The sequence below is a fragment of the Narcine bancroftii genome, chromosome 13, assembly GCF_036971445.1.
Source record: "Narcine bancroftii isolate sNarBan1 chromosome 13, sNarBan1.hap1, whole genome shotgun sequence".
Classification (NCBI taxonomy): Eukaryota; Metazoa; Chordata; class Chondrichthyes; order Torpediniformes; family Narcinidae; genus Narcine; species Narcine bancroftii.
Genome location: NC_091481.1, coordinates 68,722,937 through 68,742,908, shown reverse-complemented (window position 1 = coordinate 68,742,908; position 19,972 = coordinate 68,722,937). Strand labels below are relative to the sequence as shown.

Genomic DNA, 19,972 nt, shown 5'->3' with positions numbered 1-19,972 from the left:
CAAAGGAGCAGGAGTCCGCTATCTTGTCTATTGAACCTACTCTGCCATTCAACAAGATCATGGTTGATCTAGGCATGACTAAATGCCTCTTACCTACCCTTTCCCCATAACTCTTAATTCCCTAATATGCTTTCAGTTTATTTATTGAGCCTCTACTGCTTCCTTGAGCAAGGAATTCTACAGAATCACTTCACTGGGAGAAGCAGTTCCTTCTCATTGGTGTCCTAAATGTACTCTTCTGAATTTTGAAGCGATGTCCCTTGGTGTCACCTACCAGTGTAAACTATGTTCCTGCCTCCATCTTTTCATAATTTTTAAATGTTTCTACAAGATCTCTCATTCTTTGGAATTCCAATGAGTATGGACCCAGGGGGCTTTATATCTCTTCTTCAGTTCATTTCTCCCTCCACCTCCAGAATCAAACTGGTGAACTTCCTCTCCAAAACCAGTAGTATGCCCTTTCTCCCTCTTGTAAGGAGATCAGAACTGCACGCAGTAAGCCAGGCGTGGTCTCACTGGAAAATAAAGTGCGTGAAAGCCTGGTTATGCTTAAAATAAATTGTCTGATCCAGAGGGCACTTATTCTGGGTTACTGATTGCAAGTTGTAAATGAGCTGTCTTAAACCTCTCTTGATAGGTAGGTGCTGCAAAAACTCTGAAAGATTGCAATTATGCCCTTTGCAAAAAGGTAATTGTTATTTTAACTTGTGCTATGGTGCCAGTTTTAGAAATGTGGAAAACATACTAATGAACATTTGATGTTTGAGTTAATAAGTGAGCCAGCAGGAACATGTTTAAGGAATGTTGTTTGATTTGTCTAATTGTACTTTATTGATTGCATAAGGCTAAAGTTGCCAAAGGGAACACATATTATGGATTTTCAGCAGATGCCTGAAGTTCCACACAACTGATCAAAACTGATCTATGTGTGGTTGTTATGGATAGGAATTTAGCTGAAAGGCATAAAGTAGAGAAGTGTGGTTTAAAAAGGAAGTGTTTTCAGATTGAAAGATGCTTGATACTTTTGACCTCTTGGACTCGATGACTAGCATTTGGATATACAGGATAAAGTTTCCAAATTTGTGGATGGTCCAATTGTGCTAAACCAAGGAGGATTGTAATGGACAATAGCTACTTGAATGGGTACATGAATGGCAGAGGAAGTCTAACAGTGTGACTTTGGCAGAGGAAGTCTAACAGTGTGACTTTGGCAGAGAAGGTCTAACAGTGTGACTTTGGCAGATGGAACAAGAAGAGGCCATGTTTGCTAAATGGCAGTATTTCAAGAAAATACTGGAATATAGATCCTTGAGCAGAAGGGTATGCGAGAAAATTGTTATTAAATACAGCAGGGTCCTAGGATTCATAACTATTTGATTTTTTAAAAATTCTCCAGTGTTTGGACTACAGTGAAAATGTGTGTTTGCTATCCAGGCACAAGTAATGTGGGTACTGTAGTTCAAAATAAAAATTGGATTATGAAGGAAAAGTTCAGTGAAAACAGTACAAGGGCAGGATCATTTTACCAATGAGAGTTGAGTTCAGTAGTCTGTAAACAGGAAATAAACTGTCCTTTGTTCTGGTGGTGTGCATTTTCAATGGGAAATAAACCAGGAAGCATGTTTCTGGAAGAGGTAATTAATTTCAGGCAGAGATTTTTAAAAAAGAAATGTTTTTTCCAGAGAAACATGAATGGAGGGAGTCATTCAAAGTGCAGAGGCTAGCAAGCTGTTGAGATAGAGAGGTATGTAGAGAGAGCAGGGCAGTGGCCACGAGTCCATTCAGCATGGAAACTGGCTCTGCTGGCCATCATGTATCCACACTTGCCTCACTTGGCCTGTAGCAATCTGCTCAGGTGTTTCAAATGTTCATTCAGATACAACATGAAAGTTTTGTCTTCATCGCTCACTCAGAATAGGTTTCAGATTTCAACTATCCTTTGGCCCCTATAAGCCTTGTATGGGTTTTATGACATGGCAAAAGGCTGGCATTCTTCAAAAAATATTTTTTTCTATATTTAAATTTCTCATGAAATATGTGCCCAGACCTAAAATTTTGGTTAACCTTTACTTCCTGTGGACACTGTTGAGTTTCTCCAGCACTTTTGTGTATTGTACTCAACCTCCACCTCTGCAGATTTTTTTGTTTAATTTCAAAGTTTGTCTATTCTGCAATCAGCCAGATGAATCTGGACTGTCCTTGTATTTATAGATAGTTTGTTTACATCTCCTGTGATGTGTCTCGAGTGAGACATGCAATGACCTGCAATAAATTTAATGCTTCAGTACCCCACTGCAGTATATAGAGCTTGTACAATAGTGGACAAAGCCACAGAGCAGCTGGAATGCCAGTGTAAAGCACAGAGACATGGGGAGGAAGGAGTGATGGAAATAAGAGGCTGATTCATGCCAGCTGCCAACTGTGTAGGAGAATGAAATCGGGGAGGATTGTTCAACTACTGTGTGGCGGAGCTTGGTAGAGACAGATTATGATTTTATACAGAAGAAAAAGCCTTAAACCTGTTCCCTCGTGTGGAAAGAGATTGACAACCAGCTTCAGCATTCTCAGTTTAGCAATCATTCAGTGGATTATGAAGAGTACAGAGGGGAATCGAGGAACAGTTCCAGCAATCAGCAAGCAAGTTTGAATAGCGTTTTGGAATGAAACGCAGGTACAGGTATCCTGTGGGCTGCATAATTAGAGTCTCTTTGAGCCACTCCAGGTGCTGAGTGTCCTACAGCCAATCGAAGACCGCTGGGTGACGGTTTGAAGCTTGCAGTGAACCAGGTTGCAGCAGGCATGAAGTAAATCAGGAACTGATGAGGCAGATAGAAAAGAGGATGGACTGAGCCCAGCACAGGGCAGAAATGCTGAAGTGGATTGAGGAGAAAGCAGTGCAGAGCTTTCAGAGGTCTCCACAAAGGCCAGATTCGGTAAGGCTGCACTAACAATGCCAGTAAGTGAACAAGATGAGATTAAAGATATTCTGAAGCTCTGCAGTTCCTATTTTTATTTGCCAGATTTTTTTTTAAAGCTATACTTTCGTTTCTGCCAGTGTTCCTTTACCAGTAACATTTAAATCCGATTCTACAATCAGTGGAGGGGCTTTAACTTGTGCTTTACTGACACCCGAGAAAAATTTCCCCCACTCAAACCCTCTCTGCCAGTCCTTGATCAGTATCTGTCCCCTCTGCTGCCTTCGGAGACATCTCTTCCATTTTATGCTTGTTGTGGGTGAATCATTCCAGGCACACTGTGCCCTTGTTTGGGGTTGACTTTTCTGGGGTGTCTGATCACACTGAATGAATTGGAGCAGCAGTGAATAGTGTAACTCAAGCATGGTGAGAGGGAGAATGTGAAAGAAGGCATTGTGTATGTGAAGGCTCTGAGTTTGATTGGGAAGCCAATTGTCATTGGCGGCTGTGAAGGAACAATGGCCATGTTGTTTTTCATGAAAATGAAAGCTTCTTCTCAGAGAGTTAGATATTCATTGCCTGCTAGTTTGCTGGGTTCCTATTGACCCCTTAAATGTCAGTAAGCTCAGTAACTGGTTGATGGCTGGACTGAGTGCTAAAAGTTAGGTTTGTTTATCACTCAACAGAGTCAGCTCAGGTAACCCGTCGGGATCAAGAATGACACAATTCAGAGAAACTCAGAGGCTGCAAATGCTAGAATCTTGAGTGAACAAAGAAGCAGCGAGTTGGGCAGCATCCATGGAGAATAATGTCCAGTCACCATTTTGGGCCAGTGCCTTTTGTCATGTTGTGGGGTGGGGTGGGGGGGGGGGGGGGGGAGAATAGATGGAGTTTTGACCCAAAATGTTGATTGGCCTTTGCTCTCCATGGAGACTGCCTGATTCACTGGGTCCCTTCAGCCTCTCCTTGCACGAAGTCCCTGATTTGTGCATTCTGAGGCTAATGCGGGAACATAGTGGAGGGGGGTCTTGAATTCAAATTTGTTGTTGTAATTTAAAATTATATTCCAGATTTGAAAATTTGACCTATAATATTAATGTTCCTTTCTCCATCCTCCAAAAAAAGCAATGATCTCTACCAAGTTTAGGTTACCACAAACATGATTGACTCTTAGCTGTACAGTAAGAGGCTACCCTTATCATAGGAGAAATATGGATAGGTTTCTAATAATGTACATATTCTGAGTTGATTGTTTCACCTGGACCAGTCAGCAATATTTTATCATGTGACCCTTATCCTGATGACCACCTTCGTGTGTGGTTACATCAGGCTATGTGTGGAAACATGAGGACACAAAGTGCTGTGAAGTGTTGATATTCTACCTGTTCCAGGTGTTGCGAAGGATAGGCCTGCCCCATTGCTGCACAATTTCCCAGTCAGCTCAACGGAGCTACATTAGATTTCAGATTTATTGTCAGAGAACATACATGACATCACATACAACCCTGCAAGCCAGGCAGAATTACACTTACTGGTAGTGCAAAAAAAAAACTGACTCATCATACACATGTAAATAAATAAGGAAATGTATACAAACTGTGCAATGCAGAAAGAGGAAAAAAAACCAATAAACTGCAAAAGTAAGAGTCTTTGGTTGAATTTGTTATTGAGTCAGATGGTTTGGGGTAGCCGCTGTTCATGAATTTTGTGGCATGCCACCTTAAGCAATCCCTCACTAATCATAGGGATTACTTAAAGTGGTATATGAGTGGAAGGAAAAGGGGTGAGAACACTGGTCCAGATCATCTTCCTCACCAGTGCACACAAATGAGCACCAGGACTTGGCCTGGCTGGCAGTGAGAGGAGCCCTTCCAGTGAGATCCATCCTATGCCGATGGAATATCATCCCCAACACGTGACAGTGATGGGGTGAAGATGGACACCCTTCACTTTGCAGACTATGGACTTACTAAGAGTGTACAGAGAAGGATATAAGGGTCCTTGTCACAGTTCAGCCCCAGCAGCAGTTTGATAGAGGACTCTCTGATCTACTGGTTGTTGCCAGGGGCGCGCACAGAGACAGACACCCAGAGCTGCTGGAAGGCTCCCTGTGGTCTGCCCGAAACCTGTTGGTCTTTAGGCACACAGAGATGTCGGTGAGTGTATGCTACTGATTGGCACATTCCAGGCTGTAGCTAAGGGATTCACTGAGGCTTGGTGCAGCCAACATGAGGTTGATGTGGAGAAGGACCACAATCTAGAGTCCTATCACTGGGCATTGAGGTGCTGAGATTAATGGGGAAGCCCCTCAAGCAACACATGGGAATAACCCTGGGGTGGGGGCACATGCCTAGCAATGGTGAATATCAAAAGACTGCATTGATATAACCATGTTATGGATAAATTTTATCTTGAATTTAAAAATGTGGTGCAGATTGCATTATCCACCATTCACTTCTGTAGCACTGAGGAATAAACTTCTGATGGCTGCAGCTGCATTTCCTCATTGTTATCAATCATCTGACTTGCAGGGCAAATTATGAACAATTAGGCTCTAACCACAGTCATGCAGTTGGAGAGATTTTACAATATTGCCATTAGGAAGACCCAGCATTGGTCGCTTACACTGAATTGAACAAAGCCGGCATAATGCCAGGTCAATGTGTCTTTTTACACAACAAGCTGGCATTCCAGGAGCAAAAGAGGCAGGACAGCGTTGGCGTCTGGTGTCACTTATAAAATGCAGTATTTGACAGCATATTAGACTCATTTCGTTTCCTAGTTTTCAGGGATTATCAACATGCGCATTTACTCCGTGTTCCCATTTTCTGGGTCTGGTTTTATACCCAACCACCAGCTGGTTTGTATCAGTGTTCATACTGTAGTTTATCCATGGACCCAGTCTGGAGTAAAAATTATGAAAGATTAAAAATGGCTGGAGTCTGTAGATTTAATTTTATTCAATTAGTTCATGATTTGTTTTTAAGCAGGTGCCTATTACGCTGCAGAGCGTAAGAGCTTTGGGGCATCTGTACAGATAAACTTATTATCAGCTGCAAGATCAGAGCAGCTATCAGCCTTGGGGTGAAAATATTCACCATATAGGAAACCAACAACTGTCTCTCTTCTCTTTTCTCTTTGGCTTGGCTTCGCGGACGAAGATTTATGGAGGGGTAATGTCCACATCAGCTGCAGGCTCGTTTGTGGCTGACAAGTCCGATGCGGGACAGCGGTTGCAAGTGAAAATTGATTGGTTGGGGTTGGGTGTTGGGTTTTTCCTCCTTTGTCTTTTGTCAGTGAGGTGGGCTCTGCGGTCTTCTTCAAAGGAGGTTGCTGCCCACCGAACTGTGAGGCGCCAAGATGCACGGTTTGAGGCGATGGTCAATGTGGCAGGCACCAAGAGATTTCTTTAGGCAGTCCTTGTACCTCTTCTTTGGTGCACCTCTGTCACGGTGGCCAGTGAAGAGCTCGCCATATAACACGATCTTGGGAAGGCGATGGTCCTCCATTCTGGAGACGTGACCTACCCAGCGCAGTTGGATCTTCAGCAGCATGGATTCGATGCTGTCGGCCTCTGCCATCTCGAGTACTTCGATGTTAGGGATGAAGTCGCTCCAATGAATGTTGAGGATGGAGCGGAGACAACGCTGGTGGAAGCGTTCTAGGAGCCATAGGTGATGCCGGTAGAGGACCCATGATTCGGAGCCGAACAGGAGTGTGGGTATGACAACGGCTCTCTATACGCTAATCTTTGTGAGGTTTTTCAGTTGGTTGTTTTTCCAGACTCTTTTGTGTAGTCTTCCAAAGGCGCTATTTGCCTTGGCGAGTCTGTTGTCTATCTCGTTGTCGATCCTTGCATCTGATGAAATGGTGCAGCCGAGATAGGTAAACTGGTTGACCGTTTTGAGTTTTGTGTGCCCGATGGAGATGTGGGGGGGCTGGTAGTCATGGTGGGGAGCTGGCTGATGGAGGACCTCAGTTTTCTTCAGGCTGACTTCCAGGCCAAACATTTTGGCAGTTTCCGCAAAACAGGACGTCAAGCGCTGAAGAGCTGGCTCTGAATGGGCAACTAAAGCGGCATCGTCTGCAAAGAGTAATTCACGGACAAGTTGCTCTTGTGTCTTGGTGTGAGCTTGCAGGCGCCTCAGATTAAAGAGACTGCCATCCGTGCGGTACCGGATGTAAACAGCGTCTTCATTGTTGAGGTCTTTCATGGCTTGTTTCAGCATCATGCTGAAGAAGATAGTAAAGAGGGTTGGTGCGAGAACGCAGCCTTGCTTCACGCCATTGTTAATGGAGAAGGGTTCAGAGAGCTCTAACTAGACAACATCTCACCCCCTGCTGATCTTTTGCGGCATTTGTTTACATCTCTCACCACCAATCTATTTTGGATTAACATTGCTGATTCAGATTAATTCTTTGTCAATGTAAACACTGTGGTTATGAACAGACCCAAAATTTGGTGAAGCACCATCAAGTTTTTGAAGTCTTTTCACGAGCTACAAGATAGACTCAGAGGTTCAGTGACACTTGTCTGGATTAAGTGCAGCTGTAAAAAACACTAGATGTTCAATACTATCCAGCTCAAAGTGTCTGTGTAAATAGCACCTCCTTCACCATTCTTTCAATTCCCTCCACCACCATGAGAGAACTAGATTGGATGAATTTCCCAGAATAGGGGAACCAAGAGCAAGGGGATATGGTTTAGGAGAAGAGGTTATACTGCAACTGTACAAGGTACTGGTGAGGCTGTATCTGGAGCGCTGTATACAGTTCTGGTCTACTTATTTGAAGATGATGTACTGGCTTTGGAAGCAATGCGGAGGAGGTTCACTAGGTTGATTCTAGGGATGGGGGGGTTGGGGTTAGTCATCTGGGACTGTACTTAGAATGAGTGGGAATTTTTTAGAAACATAAAATTATGAAAAGCATAGATAAGATAAAGGTAGGCAAGTTGTTTCCATTGGTGGGGGAGATGAGAACTATGGAGCTTAGCCTCAAGATTCAGGGTAGTAGATTTAGGACAGAGATGAGGAGGAACTGCTTTTCTATAGAATTTGCTGCCCATTGAAGCAGCGGAGGTGACCTCAATAAATATACTTAAGACAAGGTTAGATTGATTTTTACATAGTTGGGAAATTAAGGGATATGGGGAAAAGGCAGGTCAATGAAGATGAGCCTTTCATCAAATCAATCAAGATCTCATTGAATGGCAGGGCAGTCTCAATGGGTTGGATGGCCTACTTCTGCCTATGTATTGTGGAACCCTGGTATGGCTGGCATTTTCCGCCTTCTGTACAATTAGCTGATTAAGATAGTAAGTAAAGCCTGCAGATGCTGGAAGACTGAAGTATACGCATAAAATCAGGAACCAGCCTGCAGCCACGCATAATCTATTGCAAAGTAATGGAAGTCAACCCTTCCGAAGGACTGGCATGGTGATGAGGGAGGTGATGTACAGATAAGACAATGGACTATCTCCGACAGGGCAAGGCCTGGGCTGCCCTGGGGATTTGATGTAAGTGGGGTCATCTGTTCAAAATATGCCTATATTGGCAAGACTAAGCGTGGCTATCATTCTGCAAAGTACCTGCATTTTAACTGTAATGGCCACCCTCAGCTTTCAACTTTCTTTCCCACACTGACCTGCCTGTCTTCTGCCTTCTCCATTGCCAATTACAAACCAAAAAGAATGGCACCTTGTATTCTGCTTGGCTAGGTGACAGCTCAATGGTATAATCTTTCTAATTTTGGGTATCCCACTAGCACCAGTCCCAACCAGGGTCTTTTCCTTTGTTCACTTTTTCTATCCCTCTCCCTCTGCCACTCGTTATTTAGATTTGTCACACTCCCCCCACTGGTTCTATCTGCCTGTTGTCACTCCCTCATTTAGTTCCATCTGTCACCTACTGTACACTATCTTAATACACTCTTCTCTTACCCCCTCCCCCCGCCACCTCCCACCTGGTTGGCTTCCTCATTTGGTCCCAACTTTTGTAAGAGCTATGGCTTTTCCCTATGAAGTGATCCAGGATGAGAGGCAAATTAATAGAGGTGGAGAAGATTAAGAGAGGCATAAATAAGGTGGGCAGCTGGGGCAACAATAGCAAATACCAGAGAACATCTGTTTAAGATGAGTGGAGGAAAGTTTAGGGAGATGTCAAAGAACCATAGAACACTACAGCACAGAAAATAGGCCATTTGGTCCTTCTAGTCTGTGCCGAACGATCATTCTGCTAGTCTCAGTGGCCTGTGCCCATTCCATAACCCTCCAGACCTCTCCCATCCATGCATCTATCCAATTTATTCTTAAACTCAAGATCAAGCCTGCATTTACCACATCAGATGGCAGCTCATTCTAGTCTCCCACCACTCTCTGAGGAAAGAAGCTCCAAATTCTGGCTCAGGCTCTTGGACCGGAAGGGCCTGTTACCCTCTGTATGTAGGAATTTAAAATTTAATTTACTACTGGTCACTTCTATATACTGGATATAGAATAATACAGTACAGCCCCTTCAGCCTACAATGTGTTGAACTATATAATCTACTCTATAACAATCTAATCCTTCCCATTCTCACACCCATAACCTTTTTTTTACATCCATGTGCCTATCTAAGAGACTTTTAAATGTCTGCACCACCATCCCCAGGTATCCAGCATTTTTTTTAAACTTAACTCTTACCTCTGGGACCATTGTTGTTTGTTGTCTATATCCTCAGTATTACCATTGCAATTAATTCTCTTCCTCATGTGGTAAAAGAGGTTCCAGCTCCTTACCAATATCATTTTGATCTTTTATTCCCTGGAATCAGACTGGAGACATGTGGTTAGTGCTGTACCTCAGGGATCGGTGCTGGGACCATTGTTGTTTGTTGTCTATATCAATGATCCGGATGATTGTGGGAAATTGGATCAGCAAGCTTGCTGATGACACTAAGATTGGAGGCTTGGTGGACAGCGAGGAAGGCTTTCAAAGCTTGCAGAAGGAATCTGGACCAACTGGAAAAATGGGCCAGAAAATGGCAGATGGAATTTAATGCAGACAAATGTGAGGAGTTGCATTTTGAAAGGACAAACCAAGGTAGAGGGGGGATGTCATACAACCTCAACTCCTGTGGGATTAGTTTTTAAAAAAACCTATTTAGAAAAGTGTTTTTTAAAAAGAAAAATATTTTAAAGTTAGTATAAACTTTTAAGATGACAAACCAAGGTAGGACATGTACAGTAAATGGTCGGGCACTGAAGAGTGTGGAGGAACAAAGGGACCTGGAAATACAGATACATAATTCCTTGAAAGTGGCATCGCAGGTAGACAGGGTTGTAAAGAATGCTTTTGGCATCTTAGCCTTCATAAATTAAGGTATTGAGTACAGGAGTTGGAATGTTATGATGAGGTTGTATGAGACATTGGTGAGGCCAAATTTGGAGTATTGTGTGCAGTTCTAGTCACCAAATTACAGGAAGGATATCAATAAGATTGAAAGAGTGCAGCGAAGATTTACTAGGATGTTGCTGGGTCTTCAGGAGTTGCAGGGAAAAATTAAACAGGTTAGGACTTTATTCCTTGGAGCGTATAAGAATGAGGCAAGATTTGATAGAGGTTTATAAAATTATAAGCGGGATAGACAGTAAATGCGTTATTTCCACTTAGATTAGGAGAAATAAATATAAGAGGTCATGGCTTTAGGTCGAAAGGAGAAAGGATTAGGGGGAGCTTCTTTCCTCAGAGAGTGGTGGGAGTCTGGAATGAGCCGCCATCTGACGTGGTAAATGCAGGCTTGATCTTGAGTTTTAAGAATAAATTGGATAGATGCATGGATGGGAGAGGTCTGGAGGGTTATGGAATGGGCACAGGCCACTGAGACTAGCAGAATGATTGTTCGGCACAGACTAGAAGGACCGAATGGCCTATTTTCTGTGTTGTAGTTTTCTATGGTTCTTTGACATCTCCCTAAACTTTCCTTCATTCACCTTAAACAGATGTTCTCTGGTATTTGCTATTGTTGCCCCAGCTGCCCACCTTATTTATGCCTCTCTTAATCTTCTCCACCTCTATTAATTTGCCTCTCATCCTGGGTCACTTCATAGGGAAAAGTCATAGCTCTGTCAACCTTGCTTCATATGGCATGTTTTCCAATCCAGGCAACATTCCTATAAATCTCTGCTTTCTCTCTAAAGAATCTACATCTTTCCATCTTCCCTCTGTTCTTTCATTTCTGATACAGGTTCAAGTTGAGTGAAATTTGTCATCTACATAAATGTGACCTGACAAAACTGTGTTCTCCTATCAACCAGACATAACACACTAACAGGAATAGTTTGATAAAGGGCTCAAGCCCAAAATGTTGGTTATGTATCTTTATCTTTGCCATATAAAATACACCATTTGACCTGCTGAGTTTCTCCAGCATTATGTTTTTACATACAGACAAATAATACATATGCAGGACAAGTATTCACATAGAGGTATGCTCCACTTAATGTCCACAATACGTTCTGTGAAATTAGGAGCTATGAGATGTGGATGTTGTGTGGACACCATATTATATACTCAGCAAAGCTATATGGGATACTGTAGTGTACCTATAAACTTTTTATTTGTAAGTAGGGATCAATTTGGGGACCGACACAGGGCTGTAGGTAGAGAGCAGGGCAATGGGATCAGTGTGGGGACCAACATGGGGCAGTGGGGAGAGAGCAAGGCAGTGGGATTAGTGAAAGATACCATGTGCCAGATGAAAGGTATCCCCAATGATTTCAGACAACGATCCCAGTACCATCACGTTATAATGGTACGTTATAGTTCTGTGGCTTGACCTCCGATCCATTTTTTTGCAGCAACACTGTGATGGAGCTGGCCAGGGCACTCTTGACAGTCTCTTCCAGAAGGTTGACATAATTGTGGCCAGTAATCAACCATCCCTTTGTCCTGCTCATGCTGCTCGAACCACTCTGTTCTTCCAGCACCTTTGTTTTTCTCCAGATTCCAGCATCTGGGGTTAAGCATCTCCACATCAAAAGAGCAGGAAAACCTACCGGGGACAAACATTACCTAAGTTGATGGAAGGAGAAGGAAAGAAAAGAATGGACTCAGTAGAATTTCTGGTGTATCTTTGTTGAATGACAACATTGTCTGACTGGCTTAATGCAACCTAGATTGTATACCTAAAATGGATGAGAGGGGGGGGTGGGGGGGTGGCTTGGGAGGAGGGGGGGGGGGAGAAAAAGTCACTGTAAATGTGTGAAAAAGAAAAAGTGTATATCATGACTATTGTGATTTATGGTGTGAAAAATAAAAAATTTAAAAAAATAAAAATAAAAAATATAAAAGAGCAGGATCTCTTCATAACTGAAACATGAAAGTTTGCAGATACTGTGATTGTAATGAAAACGCATTGAAATGCTGGAGGAGCTCAGCCAGTCTTTCAGCTAAAAGACCGACTGCATTCCTCCAGTATTTTGGTGTGTTTTTACTCTTCGTAACTGTCCCCATTAACCCAGTGACCTCATTTACAGCTTATCCCTATCAGATATGTTTCCTTTGTCCTATCAGCTCCTCCATCCTCCCTACAACTTTTCTGTTTTCTTTCCTTGGTTCTAACAGAATCTTTTGATCTGAAGTATTAATTCTATTTCTCTTTCATCTTCTGTATTCTGTTCTCACTAAAAAAAAAGAGGTTCTTTGCTTTTGTACTGTTAAGCTCTATCTGCAGAATCTAACTGTATTTATCCTTCCAACATTCAAAGACCTATATGTAATGTATAATTTTCTCTCACACCCGTTTTTGTTCTCTTTTTGTTTTCCCATCTGCACTGATGACCACATATTCAAATGCAGAGAATTTATCTCTCCAACATTCCCCATTCAAAGTGCTTCACTTTGGTAATCAAAGATAGGACTGTCAGTGTGGATCGCCTGGCATCAGCATTCAGACTTAATTCAAACAAAGTGAATACCAGTTAGCAAAATACACAAACATGTAGGAGGAACTCAGCAGGTCACGCAGCACTCATAAAAGGCAAAGATATCTAACCCATGTTTCAGGCCCAAAGCCCCTCCGCAAGGTATGAGCAAAAAACAGGCAGGTGCCAGAATATTCATTGATTTTGAATCTGAATATTGGTTTTATTCAGGCACCTGTCTACATTTTGTCATACCTTGATGAAGGGCACAAGCCCAAAACATTGGTTGTGTATCTTTGCTATGTAAAGTTCACTGTTTGACCTGCTGAGTTTCTCCAGCATTGTGTGTTTACTTCAACCATGGTGTCTGCAGACTTCTTTGTTTTACTTCCACCTCCATGACTACCTTAGAAATGGTCACTTCCCTGCTGAAGACCAATGCAGCGTATCTTCACACTATCCTCAGCATCCATTTGCAACTTATTTCTGTCCCACTCAATGTTCTATCCTTTAGAATATTTCTCTATTTCTATTTGCATTACCAACCAAACTTTTCCCTTGCACTCTCTTTATCTGCTGTGTTAATTTTCGTTTTCTTTGATTTTTCCAATTGTAATTGGCCTTGTTTTGCAGGTATTTGCATTTGCTGTGCGCAGTATTCTGAACCTTTTGTCCAGCCAACGTGCATTTCCTCAAGAAGGTGCAGGTTCACAAAATGTATTTAATGGTCGTCTTCTGCTTCTCTCTAGGATGAAGATGCGGCGTCACCGTGTGGTTCTGATGTTATGCATGGCAGGACTCTGCCTGATCTCCTTCCTGCACTTCCTCAAGGCCTTATCATACATCACCTTCTCCCGTGAGCTCTCCGCCTTCAGCCCCTCCCTCAGGTCCCTCTTTGTCGACTCTCACCTCTTTTGGAAGCAAAATGAGGCAGAGGGTGCCAGTGCCATCCTCGGGCTGCCAACATCACTGGGTCCCCACCAGGGGGGCTGGCCACACTTGCACCGAGCCCAATTTCAGCTGAATGACGACGAGACTGAGTATTTCATCCGGACCAAGGCTGGAGCCATTTGCTTTAAACAAGGAACCAAAACTGAGAACAGGGTGGCAGGGTCCATGGAAGGAGCAGCAGCCTGGGCACACAGTTCCGTAGAAAAGCCCCTGACTCACAAGTCTGCAGGCCTGGGAATTAGTGGGAGGACAAGGCGCAGGTGGGTTGGATGCCCTTGCCTCTCAGGCTGGCATGGGCCCTACTGCGGAGTTCCCACCATGGTCCAGTATTCCAACCTGCCAACAAAGGAGCGCCTGAGTCCCCGGGCAATGCCACGCAGGGTCATCAATGCTATCAACATCAACCACGAGTTTGACCTGCTGGACGTCCGGTTTCATGAGCTGGGCAGCGTGGTTGACGTCTTTATCATCTGCGAATCTAACTTCACCGCCTTCGGGGACCCCAAACCTCTGAAGTTCATCGAGATGCTCCTGAACGGGACTTACAGCTACATCACCCCCAAGATCTTGTACGTGTTCCTCGACCATTTCCCCAGTGGAGGGAGGCAGGACGGCTGGATCGCCGACGACTACCTGCGGACCTTCCTCACCCAGAACGGCATGAGTCGCATCGTCAACCTGCGTGATGACGACATCTTCCTCATCAACGACGCTGATGAGATTCCGGCTCGTGACGGGGTGCTCTTCCTCAAACTGTTTGATGGCTGGACTGAGCCTTTCGCTTTCCACCTCCGTAAGTCACTCTACGGCTTCTTCTGGAAGCAGCCGGGGAGCCTGGAGGTGGTGTCGGGCTGCACAGTGGCCATGCTCTTCGTGGTGTACAATGGGGATGGCATTAAGTTGCGGCGGAGAGAGTACTACCTGATGCCAAACTTTCGTCAGTATGAGAACAGCACAGGGCACATCCTGGTGCCTTGGTCGTTGGGGAGCCCACTTCACTTTGCTGGCTGGCACTGCTCCTGGTGTTTCAAGCCTGAGGGCATTCGCTACAAGCTGCTGTCTGCTCAGAATGGAGATTTTCCCCGTTGGGGCAACTATCAAGAGAAACGGGATCTGAACTACATTCGGGAATTGATCCAGACTGGGGGCTGGTTTGACGGCACTGAGCAGGAGTATCCACCGGCAGATCCCAAGGAGCACATGTACGCCCCCAAGTTCCTGCTGCAGAACGTCAATAAATACAAGTACTTGCTGGAGAACCCTTACCGACAGGAGGGCTGGGGTCTGGGTCTGGGGCAAGCTGACGATGGGTACAATCAGAGTGGGAAGATCACATAGGGGCCCTGTCCACAAGGGCAACACTGGAAGGTCAGGGTGACCGTGCTTCATCTACTGTCTGGCGTCTCACCGCCAATGGGACCTGTGGGCTTTGAAAACCTCTCCGTGCTCTGCTCCCACTGAGGCCATATTGCACCCGCACTTTCTCAACCATATTGACCACTTCACATTCTTGGCTCAGGCCGAGCTGCTTTTGTTTCTGATTCCACTGGGAGATTTTAAAACCCTATGTTCCCAAGCCCGTTTCCTCATCCGATAGTGTGTCTGAGCCACGTGGAGGCACTGGTCAGCGATCAGGGTGGAGGCCAGAGTTTGCTGCTGCAAGAGTGCAGTAATGGGTGGGGGGGGGGGTAGGAGTGGTGTCACCAGACTGTCTGTAGTGTTGAAGTGCAACTGAGTTTGTGTTAGCTTATTCGGCCCAGGAGGGGGCACTGTATTGGCAGGGGTGACACCGGTGGATGGGGGTTTTGGTTGACACCAGAAGATGAGGGGAGAGGTTGGTTGACACCTAGAGATGGGGGGGAGGGGTCGGGAGACACCGGAGGATGGGGGAGTAGGGTGACACCAGAGGGTTGGGGGGGGGGGGTTAAGGTGACACCGGAGGATTGGGGAGTTAGGATGACTGGGGGATGGGGGTAGGGAGAGGGCAGGAGATGGGGGTTGGGTCTGCTGCATCGGGTACTGTGAATGTATCAGCTGAGGGGCAAGGAGAGCAGGGGTGGCTAGTGGGAGAAGGAACCTGTGGAGTGGGAATAATGGGGAATGAAGAGGCGTGGGATAAGGAGAGGAGGAAGGGGTGCAGATTATTACCCCACCTTGAGTAGAGTGATGTCTGGCAAGGGAAGTGACACAAACTGGCAACGGTGAGGAGCCTCGGTGCATCCATGGGAACAAAATCAATACCCCGGCTGGGCTGAGTGAGGCCTGGAGCCTCTTGCTTGGCTGGGCTTTGCTGTTTGGACCTGCCAGACCTTGAAGTTTTGAAGGGCAGTCTGAGCCATTGGAGGGTCAAACGGTGGAGGTGGGTGTAAGGGGAGGGGGTTAGGATCGTGATCGGGCAGAATTATCGAGTGGGCCTGCTGGCAACTGCTGGCAGTCAGCACTGGTGACCAGTGGTCTCTCCTGGCCAGTGTCCTCACGGCAGAACTGATCCAAACAAGAGCTTGGAGTTAAACAAGCAAGTGTGCAGATGTTGGGGTCGAGGGCTAAGCAGAGCTGGGCCTCCATTCAGGTCCACTGTTCATTAAACTTGCAATGGTGCCTCAGATCTGGGATCAGTGCCACATCCTGGCCGCACACTCTTGAGTATCTCACTGGAATTTGTTTGCTGAGGCATTTACTTGAAAACATTTCTCGCTGGACTGGTTTTAACTTGCCTTTGTGTATCTATCTGTGTAACGTCGTCGTCGTCTAGCTTGGAAGTTGTCTGCTGTCACTCAGCCCTTGAAGTGGTGCTGATGACTTACCTGCTCCTTTTGGGGATCCCTGCTGCTGCTGTTTTCACTGTCCATGAGACTGACCACCATCATGGGTGACCCTGCTCGAGTAGCCAGCACTGAGCACAATGGCTCTGTCTCCATGCCGGCAGATGCTGCTGCAATCCTGTGCTCGGTGCCTGTCAAGCACCTTGGGGGCGAATGAGGAGGTTGCCCTGAAGTCGAGGTGCTTGCCCCGGGATGTGGACACAACCAGCCCAATATCTCCCGGGGCGCTGCCTGACTCGCTGGCTGGAACCAGTCAGCCGTGTGCCTACAGGACCGTGGCTGGCCGTTGACCCAGAGATTAGGGAATGGGCACCATCTAACCAGCAGTGGCAGCCCCTAGCCTTGCTGATCGAAGCTGTGTCCAGGGTAGCCTCAGCCTGTGGCTGCCCAGTCGTTCCTATCTCCACTCTCTCTCTCTCTCTTGTTCAGCAATGGCTCTGGGGCTTGGATTTCCCACTACCCGCCAACACTGTATGAAGGGTTGGTGGCTACTGTACCTGTGGTAATAATGTTTGCGTTTAAATATTTACCCTGCACATTAAATTTCAATTGTATGTAACGAACTGCTTGTTCAAGTTTCGTTTATTACAGATTAGTCTAGATGGAAAGAGAAGAGGTGTAAAATTGTCAGCCTGACCATCATCGAGGCAATTCAGCCCTTCAAACCTGCCCCTTTATTCATCAAGTTGTCATTTTCTTGCTCTTTCCCAATATCCTTTTATTCCCTTACTATCTGGAAATTGACAGTGACTGAGTTCCAGAGATGCACCACTCAGAACGTGCACAGACCCCTTAGTCTGAGCCTACTCCAGTGATTTTCAACCTTTTTTCTACTCGTATACCACCTTAAGTAATCCCTTACAAACCACAGAGCACCAAATGCATCCAATGCCATGGGTTCTCTGTGGTTAGTAAGGGATTACTTAAGGTGGTTTGTGAGTGGGGGGGAAAAAAGGTTGAAAACCACTGGTCGATATGCCGTTGACTTCAGTCTTACTTGGGAAATTCCTCCCTCGTCATGCTTCTTGAACCCTACAGCAGTTGTGAAGATATCTACACCCATTCGGCTGAATTCTAGAGGATATGAGCCCAGAGCAGCCTTTCTCTACCTTTTTTCAGCTATGCGCCGGCCCCCACCACCCACAGGACTCTGTTCCAAGTTCATGAGCCCCCTTCCCTGTGAAGCAGTCAAGTTTTGGTTTCTTCCATACTTCTACCAATGACATTAAAAAAATTTTTAAAAAATGTTCTTGTTGTGTGTTGTTAAAAGAAAACAGGGCTTTTACTTAAATGGAGGATGTGGGCGTGGTGGTGGGGAGGCATAGGGCTTCCATTGAGAATAGCTGGCCTAGAGTCGAGTTGTTTTATGTAGAAATGGGCTCCACATCCATGCTGACTATTTTGCAATAATTCTCTGCAATGGGTCCAAATCTTTCTGTGACATGCTAATTTATGTGCCTGTCTATATATTTATGCTGGTCATTGTATCTAACACCCCTTCCCCTGGCAGAGTGTTGCAAATATTTTTAAAAAGCTTAATTTATTGTCCATTAATTCTGGTGTTGTGAGAATGGTTCTTCTGCAAGCAGTCTAACAAGTTAACTCCAGCATTCACACAGCCATACAAAGTAGCAGGGCAAGATTTCTTTGAGACCATCCCTCATCCTCCTGCGCTCCAAAGAATAGAGCCCCAGCCTGCTCCATCTCTCCCTGTAGCTCAGGCCCCTGAGTGCTGGCAACATCTTCGTAAATCTCCAATGCACCCTCTCCTGCTGACAACTTCTTTCCAGTAGCATGGTGACCAAAACTGAACACAATGCTCCAAATGGGATCTCACCACCTGCAATGTGACCTCCAATTTCTAGTCTCAATGCTGATGAAGGCTAAAGGTATTTTTCACCACCTATCTATCTGTAACGTTGCTTTCAAGGCGATCCCTACCATTCACTGTGTAGATCCTACCCACATTAGACCTCCCAAACTGCAGCCCCTTGCATTTCTCTGTTTTAAATTGCCCACCAGCTCAAAAACGATCAAGATCCTGCAGCAATTGCAAATTGTAGTCAATGCTGGTATTGTTAACATTGACACTGATAATGTTGATAATTGTTTGAATTTAAGTTTTGAAAATCATAAATAAGATATTCAAAATAAAATCATGCTGCAATCTTTGGCCACAGTCAAGTCAAGTCACCTTTATTTATCATTCATACCAGGTAAAGACAAGATAGTGTTTATCCAGGCCATGGAGCAGATTTACATAAATAGAAGTTAAACTCATTAAAATATTAAGACGTATACAGTATATAGTGTCCACTATCCGCAAATGTTCTGGGAATTCAGGAGCCTGATGGCTTGGGGGAAGAAACTGTTGCCCAAATCTGGACGTAACAACCTGAGAGCTACAGTACTTCCTACCAGAGGGCAGAAGGGAGAACTGTTTACGTGAGTGGTGTGTGGAGTCCTTCGCAATGTTTTTTGCCTTTCGCCTGCATTGAGTGTTGTAAATGTCCTTCATGGTAGGAAGAGAGCCCGAAATGATCTTTTCCACTGATTTTACTCTCCTCTGCGGGGTCTGAGGAGGTACAATTTCCAGCCAGGTGGCGATGCAGTTGTACAGGATGCTCTTGCTACATCCTCTGTAGAATGTAGCGAGGATGGAGGGAGGGGAGATTAACTTTCCTCAGCCTATCTACAATGCAAGATACTTTAGTGTCATCCACAAACTTAATCATGCCGTGTATGTTTTCATCCAAATTTATGCCATAGATGACAAAGAGCAATGGGATCAACACCGAACCCTGTGACACACTACTAGTCCCAGGCCTCCAGACTGGAAAACAACCTCTGTTATGTTACAAGAGACAGAAGTGCTGGAGGAACTCAGCAGGGCACACAGCACCCTCAGGAAGCAAGAGGCAGTCGACAGTTCAGACCTGAGCCCCTCCAGGTGTGGCAAAGATTGGGCCAATGGCTGAATAAGGAGGTAAGGAGAGAGGAGTACAGGCTTACAGGCCAAGGCCAGTGGGAGGGAGAAGGAACGAAAGGAGCAAAGAGGTGATAGGAAGAGAGGGCTGAGAAAGCTGCTCTCTGATGGGAGGAAGCTGGGAGCGGGAGGAAAGGAAGTGACTGTGAGAGTACAGATTCTATCACCAGTGTAGTGTTGGATGACTGTGATTGGCTGAGGGTGTAGCCACGCCTACTGGCAGGTCTTAAAGCGTTGCTCCTAGCCAGACCAGGTCATTCTGGACTGGTCGACCTACATGTGATATGCTCCAGTCTTTTAGTTAATTAAAGCCTTGGTTTGAATCAACAAGTCTTTGGTTCTTTCGATGCGCTCTACAGTGACATTCAGGGGAAAGAGAAGAAATGGAAAGTAG

At 45.2% G+C, this 19,972-nt stretch overlaps 1 protein-coding gene across 11 annotated transcripts in view; it reads left to right on the top strand.

The window, feature by feature from the left end:
- Window positions 1-19,972, top strand: part of LOC138748152 (beta-1,4-mannosyl-glycoprotein 4-beta-N-acetylglucosaminyltransferase-like) — a 69,427-nt gene extending 49,455 nt beyond the window's left edge. For 8 of the 11 annotated variants that reach the window (XM_069907904.1, XM_069907902.1, XM_069907898.1 and 5 more), the window contains one exon: window positions 13,569-15,621. In XM_069907904.1, coding sequence (XP_069764005.1) covers window positions 13,570-15,108 — 1,539 coding nt within the window. In that variant the 5' untranslated portion in view covers window position 13,569 and the 3' untranslated portion in view covers window positions 15,109-15,621. Of the gene's footprint in view, window positions 1-2,257; window positions 2,957-13,568; window positions 15,622-19,361 lie in introns of those variants that run through there. The other 3 variants (XR_011347835.1, XM_069907903.1, XM_069907905.1) reach the window with 3 other exon arrangements.